We start from the raw sequence: 14593 nt of genomic DNA on the forward strand, positions 1-14593 counted from the left end.
TGAGTGGAATGACGTCCTAGCATTGCAGCGATGTTATAGTTAAATTGATGACTGGAAAGCAATAGGCTGACTGTCTTCCTTACATGATCATTACAAAAGTGAATAATCTTCGGATATTTCAGTTTGTTCTTTTTTAATTCAGAGAAAGTAACTCACATTTTATAAAGTTTTAATTTAGCTTCTGTAGATTGCAAATTTCCCCATTGTGGGACTAGTAAATCATCTCAAATTCTTTTACGTGCTTTATGCTGCGCATATAACTTCAATATTGGTAATCTGTTCCAAATCGTGTTTTATTTCATGGCGGAAAAATACCTTTAATATACTGTATATAAAACGTCACAGTAATTTCTGTTAAAAAAATAATACTGTATGTAAAATAAACCAACAACTCCGAAATGATGCATAGCAAGAAAATTTAAAAAAATCTCATCAAAATTCAGATTTAAACATTTGTAAACCAATTATATATTATTTCAGGAGTTTTTGGTTAATGTATTATTATTTTTTATTAAAGACAAACTTTAGTTCTCTAACGCAAGTACTACTTTGCTTCCGCGCAAGTATCCCGCTACCACAGGAAGTGCTGCGGTTGAAGCGAGAGAATTTGCGGTACCCGGCATTGTGAAGTCGCTTCTGATTGGCTACTTGAGACCCGCAATATTCTCCTCCATGTGTCGGCTCCTCTCATTGGCCACACGGGACCTGCATTGCACCAGGCAGCGGCGTTGGATAGGAATATAATAAACGTAAATTTAGAAAAGTTGAAAAGTAATGTAGCGTTCAGCAGCGCTGCGCAAACGCTCCATTTTCTGATCCCCTTGACACGATGACGACGAAGATAAAACGTAGTTCTTTTTTCATTGGTGCGCGGAATATGATATGGTGGAGAGTGCTGATTTACGATTGGCTGCCACAAGTGTGTCAGGCCCAAGTTAAATTGACAGCTTTCGTTTCGGCATTGCGGGGTTTCTTCTTACGTTGGGAGGAAATCCAACGTGATGACTACACAACTTTACCTCTTATTTCCTGCAGGGTATGCACTCGTGTAGTAAGACAGTGTTGACATATTGTTCCTAATGTCCTAACACACTTGTACGTCATGTCTGTCAAAGTGGGATTTGACTCTGAAGCGCCACTTAGTGGCCATAGTGCAGAACGAGATACACAAACTGCCTTGTACTTTAAAGGACAACCGACACCATTTTTTTGTTTCCTAACTGACATCAGAAAAACATTTTATAGCATCTAAAATACCCAAAACACGCAGGCTGATATTTTTAGTCAAATTCAAAACACCCATAAAAATGACTTAAAGTGTCCAAAAACTACTTCAAATTGAACCCGTAAGTGGCCAGTTTCAAAAGGTCCCGCCCCCTTGTTCGTGACGTCACGCCAGGACGTCTTGTCTTGCTCGAGAATCAAAACAATGGCTTCAGATTCGGAGAAGATGCTTTGTTGTTACTCATCCAGTTATGAATATGATTCAAATAGTTCTGAAGAGGAAAGAATAAATGTTTGCAATCAATTAAAGAAGTCCTTCCGTGTCATTTTGAGGCGTCTGGACTCCAATGTAGCGCCCAGAAAATGCACAAGATGGCGCCCAAGCTCCATTGGAAATGGGCTGATTTGTCTGCTGGGAATTTGTGTCAACTAGTATCAAATAGTAGTCTTGGTGCAACACATGATTCGCGTTATTGAATTTTGTACAGCCGCCCCCATTTCAAGCTCAGATAACTCCAGACCCATATAACTTAGGAATTAACTCTTTTTCTGTTGAAATAAGAGTTTCTAACGTTGCATTGAATGTGTATGTAGTCCTAAAACTCAATATTCTGTGAATTTGAGTGAAAATGACAAAAACCCAGGCACTGAAGTGGACCCATTTTTTTTGCACATCGTCTGTCAGTGAATGAGTTAACTGATTATTATTGATTGATTGAAGTATTGATTGATTTTTCTTTTGTTTATTCATATGTGAAACATGGAACCAAGAGAGAGACTGACCAGAATAAACCAGATGTGACGTGCACAAAATAGAACAAAAATTTCACTGAGGAGATGAATAACTTTGCCGTTGGTGTGAGTTTGGTGGTTAGAGATAAAGACCCTCGGGTGTGCCTTCCTGCTTCTTGTATAAGACGTTTTCCTTGGATTTCTTGAAGTCCTCGTTGGTGACTTTCATGCGGCGTTCTCGCAGTGCCATCAGGCCTGCTTCTGTGCAGATGGCCTGTAGAACAAGACGAGTAAGCAGAGACAAAAGCACCATTGATGGGAAAATTAATAATAATCACAATACATTTCATTTATAAGCACCTTTAAAAACTTTCAAGGTCACTTTACAGTCATAGGATAGGTTTTAGCTAGCGAATAGATAGCTAATAGCCGGAGAATAGATAGCTATTAGCCAGCGAATATTATAATAATAATAATCATAATAATAATCATAATAATAATAATAATAATACATTTCATTTATAAGTGCCTTTCAAAACTTTCAAGGTCACTTTACAGTCACAGGATAAGTTTTAGCTAGCGAATAGATAGCTAATAGCCAGCGAATAGATAGCTGATAGCTGAAGAATAGATAGCTATTAGCCAGGGAATAGATAGCTAATAGCTAGCGAATAGATAATAATAATACCAATAATACTAATACTAATAATGCATTTCATTTATAAGCGCCTTTCAAAACTTTCAAGGTCACTTGACAGTCACAGGATAAGTTTGTTCTGCAGGTGAGCAGCGGCAGCCACACGCGCCAGCGTTCACTCAACCCGGAAGTAACTCAAATAGATAGAAAGCTAGCTGGCTACGAGATAGCTATCTAGATAGCTAGTTGTGTTAAGGTCATTCTATCTCCTTATGTTCATTCTGTCTCCTCATTGTCTGTTACCAATGACCTAGATAGCTATTTAGCTAATAGATAGCCATTAGCTAGCGAATCTATCGAAACTGAAAATTGTTCTGGGAATGTAGCATTTGCGCATCGTACCTTAATGTCTGCTCCCGATAAGTCGTCTTTCGCCAGAATGAGGTCATCGAGGGTGACGTCGTCGGCGACGGTCATGCGGCTCGTGTGAATCTGAAAGATCCTTCTTTTGGTTTTCTCGTCAGGCAGCGGAAATTCAATCTTTCGGTCGATTCTCCCTGTGGAGGAAAAAAAAATCACACCAGAAGCATTTATTAAAAATAATTATAAAGAAAACAAGATTAAAAAAAAAAATAATAATAATCTATCAAGCTAGCTGGCTATCTATTAGCTATCTGCTGTTAGTTAGCTATTGGATCTATTTATCTATCTATTTGAGTTACTTCCGGGTTGAGTGAACGCTGGCGCGTGTGGCTACCGCTGCTCACCCATAGAAAAACTTATACTGTAACTGTAACGTGACCTTGAGTGTTTTGAAAGACGCTTATAAATGAAATGTATTATTACAGTCATTGGATCAGTTTTTCTGTGGGTGAGCAGCGGCAGCCACACGCGCCAGCAGTCCCGGAATAACTCCAATAAATAAATAAAAAAAGCTAGCTGGCTATTAGATAGTGAACATATAGCCAGCTAGCTAGCCAATAGCCAGCTAGCTAATAGATAGCTAGCTATCAGATAGCCAGCTAGCTAGCTAATAGATACAACCATGTTATTGACTATGCATGGAGATTCTGAATCATACTGACCAGGTCTAATGAGAGCTGGATCCAAAGTTTCTATCCGATTGGTCGCCATGATAACCTTGACGTCGCCTCGCGAATCGAAGCCATCCAGTTGGTTGAGGAGCTCCAGCATGGTCCTCTGGATCTCCCTCTCGCCACCAGAGTTGGAGTCATACCTGCGTTAAGACACATCCAATGGCCGCCATTCTGTTTTAAACCACATTTGCAACAGGAAGGTAGAAAAAATAAAAATAAAAAAAAAATCACCTTTTAGTTCCGATAGCGTCAATCTCATCGATGAAAACGATAGAGGGAGCGTGTTCTTCTGCCACCCGGAAGAGCTCTCGAACCAATTTGGGACCGTCTCCCAAGTATTTCTGGATGAGCTCGGAGCCCACCACGCGCAAGAAGGTGGCAGATGTTTGATTAGCGACGGCCTTGGCGAGGAGTGTTTTACCTGGTGAGAAAAATAAGTATAAAATATTAAATCGAGTAATTTTTCGAAAGTTTGTTAACGCGTGTCTGAAGGTGCTTTTTATGTATTTATTTTTGCTATTGCAGTGTTTTTTTTTAGTCCTTAGGCTTCTGCTTCTTGGTCCTTAGCAGTAAGATGGCGCCTGGTATAACAGGTTTGGTTTTGTCGCCGCCTAGTGGCCACCTGGTTCATTTGACAAATGGCACAAAACCGGCAACTCGAAACATTTTCAACAAATAAAAAAGTGGGAAGTTAGTGAGCCAATCTTAATAGTTAAGGTTGTGGGTTCGAATCCGGACGGTAGTCTTCAAGTATGGATTTTGTAAGTTATTTCACTGTCATTATAATAATAATAATAATAATAATAATAATACATTTCATTTATTAGCCCCTTTCAAAACTCTCAAGGTTACTTTACAGTCACAGGGTAAGTTTTTCCATGGGTAAGCCGTGGCAGCCACACGCGCCAGCGTTCACTCAACCCTAATCATCATCATTTATAGTAACAGTAATAATAATAATAATAATAATAAATTGTATTTATAGGCGCCTTTCAAAACTCTCAAGAACGTAGCTAATACTTAGTTAGCTAGATAGCTATATCGCTAATAGATAGCTAGCTAGCCATCTAGATAGCTAATACTGTAGATAGCTAGTAGCGCGATAACTGGATAGATAGCTAATAATAATACAAATTTATGACATAGTGTACTGAACTTTTCTTCTGTTGTTTTGTTTAATAATAATAATAAGTGACTCTCAAGGTCACTTTACAGTCAGAGGATCAGTTTTTCTGTGGGTGAGCAGCGGCAGCCACACACGCCAGCGTTCACTCGACCCGGAAGTAAGTCAAATAGATAGAAAGCTTGCTAGCTAGCTAATAGATAGCTAAGATTGTTGACATTGATGGTGCCCAATCACTTTTTTAGAACATGCTACTAATGTTGTAGATGGAGGTGCTTGCTACCTGGTGCTCAACTAGCTAGCTAGCTAATAGACAGCTAATATATTGGGCTTTATATGCCTCGTCCCCATAAGCAGGCAAAGAATGGTAAGTCGTGAGCGATAATTTGTATTCGCTTTTCTTGTGGTACTTTTTCTGACTATACATTGATGCTCACCCGTGCCAGGTGGTCCATATAGGATAACGCCTTTAGGGGGTTTTATACCCATTTCTTCGTAATACTCTGGATGTGTGAGAGGAAGCTCCACGGACTCCTGGAAGATTACAACACAATCAGTCTCAATAGTTATTCTTGATTTGTTCAAGCTTCCTACTTAAAAATGTTATAGGACAACCGACACCTCCGGACAAGTTGCGTCGATAATTTGTAAAATCACTTCAAATGACGTCTACTGAGCGTATTTTACAAAGATTCCGCCGCATATAGCTATATTTTAGTTTCTAAGACTCGCGCTGAATATTCAGGAAGTCTTGTTTTCGAGTTGGTGACGATGCCTGAAGTGACGTCACAGAGGGAACGCCCCTGACCGAGAAAGCGACACACAATGCATTTTGGGTACTTTGTTCTGTCTGAAAACTTCGTGTTGATGGCGAAATTAGAAGGAAAATACATAAATAACGCGATGGTGTATCGTGTGCTGCACCAAGACTACTATTTGATAGTAGTTGACACAAATTCCCAGTAGACAAATCAGCCCATTTCCAACGGAGCTTGGGCGCCATTTTCTGCCTCTTTTTTGGTGATACATTTCCCCCCAATGTTGCCTCAAACTGGAACGGAATAAATTCTTTAATTGATTGCAAACATTTATGCTTTCCTCTTCAGAACTAATTTGAATCATATTCATAACTGGATGAGTAACAAGAAAGCATCTTCTTCGAATCTTAACTCTCTGAAGCCATTGTTTTGGTTCTGGAGCAAGGCAGTTTGTGACCCATAGTGATGTCACGAACAAGGGGGCGGGACTTTCTGAATCCCCCCAGTTTTGAGCTCATTTGTGGCAGTTTTTGGGAGACTTTAACTCATTTTTATTGGTGTTTTGCATTTGACTAAAAATATCAGCCAGTGTTTTGGCTATTTTCCGTGCTATAAAACGTTTTTCTGATGTCAGTTAGGAAACAAAAAATGGTGTCGGTTGTCCTTTAACCTTAACTTCTGGTCATTTTTTTTTTAACCTTGATCTCTTGTATCTGATTATCCAGTCCCCCGATGTCAGCATACGTTTCTTGCGGGGCTTTCTCCACTTTCATCACGGTCACCAATGGATCAGTGTCATCCATTAGTACCCCAATCACAGCGTGAACCTGAAGGATAAATGAGATGACTACCAACGGGTTTTTTTTCCCCAAGATTGATTATGACCAAAGAAATGGCTCTTGCCTTATGGTTGAGAAGCACTGAGCAACCAGGCTCAAGCAGATCTTTATCCACAAAGGATAAGATGCTGACGTAATGCTCTGATCCAACCGATGTGGACACAATGGCATGGTTGTCATCAATGATTTCTTCCAGAGTGCCCACAGACATCGGGGTCCCTCGCAGGTCATCCACTTTGGACCTCTCTTCCTGTGTCGGGAGGGGAAAAAAAGGGAGTAGATACTCATTGTTGAAGAATCCCCATTTTTTTTTTTAAATTTGTCCAATATGTTCATATGGAAGAGTGACCTCTTGTTTTTCTTCCAGGGGTTTCATTTGTTCCTGGTTTCTGATGAACTCTTCCTCCATGAGGAGGTAGTCCTTAATCCGCTCCTGCTTTAGTAGTTTCAGGCGGCATTGGGTGTGGGGAGTGACTTAAAACAAAGTAAAATCACTTTATTGACATCAGTTTACAGATTTTTTTCAAAACTTCTTAAGTTGTTAACAGTTATTGATCTGATTAGAAACCCTTCCTGCACTCTTCTTATATACGTACCCAGCGGTAGTTTACTGGCAGCATCTGGTCCTTTTGTCTTCTTCTTTTTCTTGCCAACTCTGGTGGGAATCGGGGGCTCATATTTCTTTTTCTTATCCTGAAAAAAAAACATCATTGTTTAAACACCAAAACTTCCCCCCAAAAATAGTTAGATATAAAATGCAATTGATTAGTGATGGCGCTGTGCCGATCTTACCTTGTCATCCTTCTTGCCTCCTCCTGGACCGTGACCACCGCTCTGGCTTTGACCCTTGAATAATTAAGAATTATTTAACACGAGTGTCAGTCGTGTAGCATCATGAAAATAGCACATGTTGCAATAACCTTTGCAGATCTGGAGTCGGTTACGATCTACACGACCCCGCTTATAACTGCGTTATTAGTCGAAATAAATAACCACGCCCAGAATAAGAAATTACTCTGACAGGGAACCCCACTCGTGCAAAGGATTAAAAGTTACTATTTTTAACGAGTTGGTTTTTAATGACACTTGGAGAACGGAGATCGGTGTCAACAAGACAGAAAAAAGCATAAGCTATGGCTAACAGCCATCGGCTAAAAGGTTGCAGTATCGTTGTGCAAGGCGGTGCTCCTTTATGAAAACACAAGCACTAACCATGGAATGACAACAATTCCGAAAACAATTTTGTATTGTGTTTTGTGTTCATTCGACATAAATTATGAAAATCTTTCTGATCAACCTTTCGAGAGGTAGTGAAATTTGCTTGCTCACTTACCATTGTTTCTCGTCGCTTTGAGATGACGTCAGGAACTTCTTCGAACAACAATGCGTCACACAGTCGCCGTTCATTTCACGAATCAGCGCACTACCGCCACCATGCGTTTGGAGTGTAGTTATTGCTCTACGTACGTAATATACGTACCATTTTTCATATTTCTTTTACGGTATATCCGATGCTTATATATATGAAGCCATTTTTAAAAATGACCATAGAACGTCCACTGATATTTTAGATCGTGTTTACTTCTAATATTATGTAATATAATGTATAAATTGTTCAAGACGACGCACGCACGCACACAGTTCTCTCAATGGTAATAAAAACACATACGTATAATATTTTGAATTTTGCTATCAGCTCACACACTCGAAAAGCAAGTTATGCAAAGAATAACGAAATTACTTTTTTTCTGCTTTGGAGGGCGATCTTGCTCGTTTGCATAATGTTCCCTTTCATTATACTCAATGATTATTGCTCCTGTCATCGTCTGTATTTTGTTAGACAAATTGTTTTCACGATAAAAGACCCACCAGGCTCTCTTTCATCTCTTCAATTGGGATGCTAATTTAATAAGTGGGTACCCCATAATAACAGTCCAACACATTAATCAAATTATGTCATATATAATAATAATAATCATAATAATAATAATAATAATAAAAATAAATTTCATTTCTAAGCGCCTTTCAAAACTCTCAATCTCAATTACAATCACAAGATAAGTTGTTCTGTGGGTGAGCAACGGCAGCCACACGCGCCAGTGTTCACTCAACCCAGAAGTAACTCAAATAAATAGAAAGCGAGCTAGCTAGCTGATAGATAGCTAATAGATGGCTAGCTAGATATATATATATAGCTATTCAGAAAATGGATAGTCAGCTAACGAGATAGCTAGATAGCCATTGAGCTAATAGATAGCCAGCTAGATAGCTCATAGATTGCCAGCCAGATAGCTAGCCAGCCAGCAAGATAGCTAATATGACATTTATGATCTTAATATGCAGCATTTTTTTAGATACATAATCCACTTAGGTGAAGAACATAATTGTCTCAAACTAAAGTAAAATGCTAGACATGTTTCTGAAAAAGAAAATATAAGTTTAACAAATGTTAACAAACGTCGGAACTTCCTTCTTCTCGCCGATGGATGTATGACAATACAGAAATAAACGCACGGGATTTGATGTATGAATTTAATTCAGAAGATTAAAACTTGACTTTTTATTCTATAATGTATTTTTTGTTATATTTATAATCATACATTTCATTTCTAAGCGCCTTTCAAAACTCTCAAGGTCATTTTACAGTCACAGGATAAGTTTTTCTGTGGGTGAGCAGCGGTAGCCACACGCGCCAGCGTTCACTCAACCCGGAAGTAACTCAAATAGATAGAAAGCTAGCTCGCTAACTAATAGATAGCTAATAGCTAGCGATCTAGCTAGCTATTAGCGATTATCTATATATCTATCAATAGATAACAAATAGAGAGCTAGCTGGCCAGCCAGATAGCGAATATAAATTAAGTGCAAGATATAGTTTCAGTTCAGTTGTTTTTTTTAAAATATTTTTTTGAATAATCAAAACTTATATTGTCATTTCAGTTGTAGCTTTTCCCTCAAGTATAACACATTATTTTTGTAAATAAAAGACAGAACCCAGCAAAAAAAGCCACTTTATTTAAGCTAGTTTCCCCCCCTTCCTCATCATAGTGACACCGTGTATCCAGCAATGGATATGCGATACCATGCATACATTATGTGTACTGTAACGCACAGTGCAAGTTAGCTACGGTCACCCATGGCGTTAAAGTCTTAAAGCCAATATACAAGAGAACATGGCGGACATCAATATCGCCTTGAAAAAACGAATCCCTCAAGGGATGAAAATGGCCAAACAGAGAATCTGGCCTTTATTCCTGCAAACGATCATGCATCATTCATTTTGTTTAAGTCTGGACATTTGGACGGGAAATACACAGTATTCAACTCTCCCAGGAAGCATTTTTTTAAAACTCATTCACTGCCAGACGATGTGCAAAAATGTTTCCACTCCGGTGCCAGGGTTTTTGTCATTGTCACTTGAATTCCAGGACCCACAAAATATTGAGTTTTAGGACTACAGATGAAAAGGTTTCTTCAGCCGTCATCTGTATTTCTTTGAAGGTGTCAGACGTTTTGCTTCCGCCACGTTTGACACATGGCCAGAGCTTTATCGGCACCTAAATAAAAAACAAAACCCGAACAAATTCAGGAATGTCGCTCTCCGTCATATTTTAAATTCCCGAATAAATCCGTGAATGGCAGTAAATGACTTAATCTCTACGCTCGTCTCCACGTTGTATTTCTTGCTCTTGATGGACTTCATTCTTCCCTCCCTATCTGTCGACGCTGGTTTCCGCCAGCCGATTGTTCATGATACCAAGCGCCCCCACTCCTCCGGAAAAGCCGTTATGATGCGAAGCCGATCCGGGCTGGCGCGGGTGTCCTATCGCCATCTCGGAAAGTTGCTTCTGCATGATCGCCAAATTGACCTGCAGTAGATGTTAAAAAGAAAGTCGATGAGAAAGAGGCGCTAATAGAATTTGTTATTGGACGTTCTTTCTCGAAATATAACTTTTTTGAATTTGTGTGAACAAAGATGGCAGCAAAGAGGAGCTGACAGGCACTGATGGAGAATAAGAAGTTATCATATGTAAAGGACAACCGACGTCTCCGGAAAATTTGTGTCCATAATTTGTAAAATGGCTTCAAATGACTTCTATTGAGCGTATTTGACAAAGATTCCACCGCATGTAGCTATATTTTATGTTTTAAGACTCGTGCTGAATATTCCGGAAGTCTTGTTTTTGAGTTGCTGACGAGTCCGTACGTGACGTCACTGAAGGAACGCCCCTGACCGAAAAAAAAAGGACACATTGTAGCAGTCCTTCCATCACGTCAATGCATTTTGCTGTACTTGTTTGGTCTGAAAACTTCGTGTTGCACCAAAAAAGAGGCAGAAGAGGGTGACCAAGCTCCACGTAAGGAATTTATCAGCCTGTGGACACGGACTGCTTAATTCCTCACAGGAGCTCGGTGGCCATTTTCTGCCTCTTTTTGGGTGAGACATTTCGCCCCAATGTTGCCTCGAAATGGCACGGAATAAATTCTTTAATCGATTGCAAACATGTATGCTTTCCTCTTCAGAACTATTTGACTCATATTCATAACTGGATGTATAACATGAAAGCATATTCTCTGAATCTGAAGCCATTGTTTTGATTCTCGAGCAATGCAAGACGTCTTGGCGTGACGTCACGAACTGGGGGCGGGACTTTCTGAAAATGGCCAATTCGCAGCTCAATTTTTTTTGCAGATTTTGGACACTTGAAGTCATTTTTATTGGTGTTTTGCATTTGACTAAAAATATCAGCCTGCGTGTTTTGGGTATTTTAGATGCTATAAAATGTTTTTCTGATGTCAGTTAGGAAACACAAAAGTGACCTCGGTTGTCCTTTAAATATAAAGACAGACAGCACCACCGAGTGGAGTTCCTGGGCCGTTTGCCAGCCAATGAATGAGGCCGAATCAGAAAACGTTGGGACAGGAGCGAAAAGATGATTTTGGTACACTCTGACCTTATTAGCTGCGAGAAAGTCTCTCATGGAGATCATCTCCCCGGACATCCTGCGCCCGGCTTCCGTCTCGCTGTCATTGACGGCATCTGTCTCTATGGAAGGTTCGCTGCGGGCTCGCAAGTGACCCGGCGCTACCACGTTGCGACGGGGGCGGCGACCCTTTGCGGAGTAACAACAGCGGCAGGGGTTTTCGAGTCTCCTCAGCAGCCAGTTGAGGACCTGCTTGATGACAATGGAGATGACGTTGAAGAGGGAGTAGATGCAGCAGACGCCCGTCAGGATGAACAAGAAGTTTCCCAGTTGGTAGGCTGCCGTGGCGTTGCCCTCGTAGACGAGCCGCTGACTGCTCACCATGTCTCCAAAGCCAATGGTGCTGAAGGCCACGAAGCAGAAGTAGAGCGAGTCCAGGTAGTCCCAACCCTCCACCGCCGAGTACATCACCGAAGCGCAGCAAGACACCAAAATGGCCGCCGCTCCCAGGATGAACATGACGCAGTAGACGGAGGGCTTCCAGCCGGCAAGATCCTCCCCTTTCCCGATGGAATTTGTGCGGATCTTTTGTCCGTTTGGGGGTCCCGCCTCACCTTTGTTATGACGGTGCTCGTGGCAGGATTTGAGGACCACGGCGATCACGGTGATGACCCGTTCCAGGAAGAGGTTGAAGAAGAGGATGGTGGCTGCGCATCCCAGTAGTCCGTAGAACATTAGGAAGACCTTCCCTCCGATGGTGGCCGGTGTGGTCATTCCAAAGCCTTGGACCCACAAAAAACAAACATCATCTTCAAAATCTGCACATCTCCAATAGTAGAAGTATTGTCCGGTCGCTTTATAGTTTACAGGATACGTTTCTAAGTGAAATGTTGAGAAAATGGATAGAAAACTCAGTGAAATTGGGACTCGTTTCAACTTTATTGATAGTTCAAAGGCACAGTGTAGACTGCAAGGTTAAAATATCCTATCAATCAGGCTCCACAAATAACCCGCACAAGCCATCTGTACAATTTGAAGAGAACATACAAGCAAGGGAACCAGCTATTAATGAAGTTTCTAGTGTGTCTGCCTGCATCTGTTGCTGTTGCAATATCACAACTCCTAAGATGTACAAACCAGAGCTCCTTGAGACATTTTATGCAAAAAGCTATCTATTCCATCAAGCCATCAATGTCCTGGCTATCAATTAGCTAGCAATCTTTCTATCTATTTGAGTTACTTCTGGGTTGAGTGAACACTGGCGCCATGTGGCTCCCGCTGCTCACCCACAGATAAACTAATTCTGGGACTGAAAAGTGACCTTGAGTTTTGAAAAGCGCTTATAAATGAAATGTATACTTATTATTATTATTATCACAAAGGTAAATAAACCGACTTTATTCCATAGTACACTTTATTTCTTTAATTACAATACCATAGCACATTTATTATACATAAAATAAGGTATCTTGTGTGTAGTTTTAAGGCTTATTTAATTAAAAATTGTATGTTTTATGGGGACCTGGGAACGGATTATTCTCATTTTAATGTTTTCTTATGGGAAAGTAATGTTTGGAATACACACTTTTTGCCTTACACACACTTTCTGGGAACCAATTAAGTTTGTAAGCCAAGGTATCACTGTACAATGTATTATTATTATTATCATCATTATTATTATTATTATTATCACAAAGGTAAATAAAACGACTTTATTATATAGTACAGTTTATTTCTTTAATTACAATACCATAGCACATTTAGCATACATAAAATAAGGTATGTTGTGTGTAGTTTTAAGTCTTATTTTGTTGAAAATTATGTTTTATGGGGACCTGGGAACGGATTATTCTCATTTTAATGGTTTCCTGTGGGAAATTAATGTTTGGAATACACACTTTTCGCCTTACACACTTTCTGGGACCCAATTAAGTTCGCAACCCAAGGTATCAAGGTGAAATTGTACATTTGGACACTCACCAATGGTGGACACCACAGTTCCCACAAAGTAGAAAGCCCCCGTAAAGTCCCACCGAGGTCGTATATTGTCCACTCGAATCCCCGCCGCGTTGGCTTCCTCATAGTTCTCCAAAAATCCATTCAGCGCTCTTTTACTGAGATTATAAGTCTGCCTGAAGAGCTCGAACCTCTGCGCCCATCGCTCCTTGGCCTCGCGCTCTTTGGGTTGCTCCAAGGCGGAGAAAACGGCCGCCCCGCACAGCAGATAGATGACGATGAACAGGGCCAAGAGTAAAAAACGGGCATTGTCTTCGTTAATTGGGCCGCAGCAGAAGCAGCAAGCGTTTTTGTTGGCCATTATGACGCCGTGGTCCTAGTAGGGGCTTTTGTCATGGTGCTCCCACCGCCCCCACCCTCACCTCGACGTCACGGAAGAGAAACCGAACGCTGCTTGGCTCATCTGGTACGTCTTGGAGCTCAGAGAGGACAACCTGCGGATGTCGTTGCGTTGCGCTTGGACTGACTTTACAGAAACACACCCCACCCCCTACACCCCCAAACTCCACCTACCCTTGAACGCGCTTTTTACGCACGGCAACGCAACTGGCATACATTTTCATTGTGAATGCGTAAACGTGAATCAAATACAAAAGGTAGTATAAGTATTATTCTCTTCATACTGCTATTTTTTTAGTTCTCTCCTTTTTCAAAGTTATGGCATTTTTTTTTACATAATGTGAAATCAGATGCAGAAACGCATCGGGGTGCATGATCATTATTCTGGTAATTATCAAGGAATATACATACTAGCACTTGTCATTTGCATAAAAAAAACTATCTATCTATCGATTGATCGATAGATACAAGAAGTGTTATGGACACTTCTTGTTCAAGGCCACCAAACGAGGTCGGGTGCAGAATTTTGTTACATGTTGCAAATGAACGGTATCCATCGAGAAGCAAGTTATAAATATAAATATCAGCCTAGCATGGTGCAAAACGTGAGAAAACTAATAATACAGCAAACGGGGTATTTACAATGTGATAATATGACATTTTGGAGCCTGATGGGGGATTTGCGCTGTTGCCCTCTTTACCAGGGGACGATTTCCGCAAATGTTAAAAAAAATATGGATGGCAATGAACGATTAATTCAGAAATATTGAAAAAAGACTTGTTTCGCAATTATTGGTACCTGTGTGCACAAACCCAATTTGTATTCTGACGTGTTTTTTTAGGTGTATTTTACCAGCTAATAAAGAGACATTCTGTTCAGCCTGGGTAACCATAGTAACTATG

At 40.4% G+C, this 14593-nt stretch overlaps 2 protein-coding genes across 3 annotated transcripts; both read right to left on the minus strand.

The window, feature by feature from the left end:
* Positions 1-1951: 1951 nt before the first annotated feature.
* psmc1b (proteasome 26S subunit, ATPase 1b) lies at positions 1952-7353 on the minus strand. The gene is made up of 10 exons (XM_089022059.1): positions 7203-7353; positions 7007-7103; positions 6760-6884; positions 6475-6660; positions 6270-6398; positions 5251-5347; positions 3922-4111; positions 3679-3830; positions 2996-3150; positions 1952-2230 (listed from the first exon to the last, which is right to left on the minus strand). Exons 3-10 carry the CDS (start codon positions 6817-6819, stop codon positions 2096-2098), a joined length of 1104 nt encoding a protein of 367 aa, XP_088878185.1. The 5' UTR covers positions 6820-6884; positions 7007-7103; positions 7203-7353; the 3' UTR covers positions 1952-2095.
* Positions 7354-9446: 2093 nt separating this feature from the next.
* On the minus strand, positions 9447-13722 carry kcnk13b (potassium channel, subfamily K, member 13b). Of its 2 annotated transcripts, XM_089022023.1 has the most exons (4): positions 13316-13722; positions 11717-12117; positions 11366-11584; positions 9447-10279 (listed from the first exon to the last, which is right to left on the minus strand). In XM_089022023.1, exons 1-4 carry the CDS (start codon positions 13650-13652, stop codon positions 10124-10126), a joined length of 1113 nt encoding a protein of 370 aa, XP_088878149.1. In that variant the 5' UTR covers positions 13653-13722; the 3' UTR covers positions 9447-10123. The 2 variants fall into 2 exon arrangements, with proteins under 2 accessions (XP_088878149.1, XP_088878148.1); XM_089022022.1 differs by having other exon boundaries at positions 11366-12117.
* Positions 13723-14593: the final 871 nt, after the last annotated feature.

The sequence above is a fragment of the Hippocampus bargibanti genome, linkage group LG19 (assembly GCF_051943395.1).
Source record: "Hippocampus bargibanti isolate YZ-2025 linkage group LG19, ASM5194339v1, whole genome shotgun sequence".
Taxonomy (NCBI): domain Eukaryota; kingdom Metazoa; phylum Chordata; class Actinopteri; order Syngnathiformes; family Syngnathidae; genus Hippocampus; species Hippocampus bargibanti.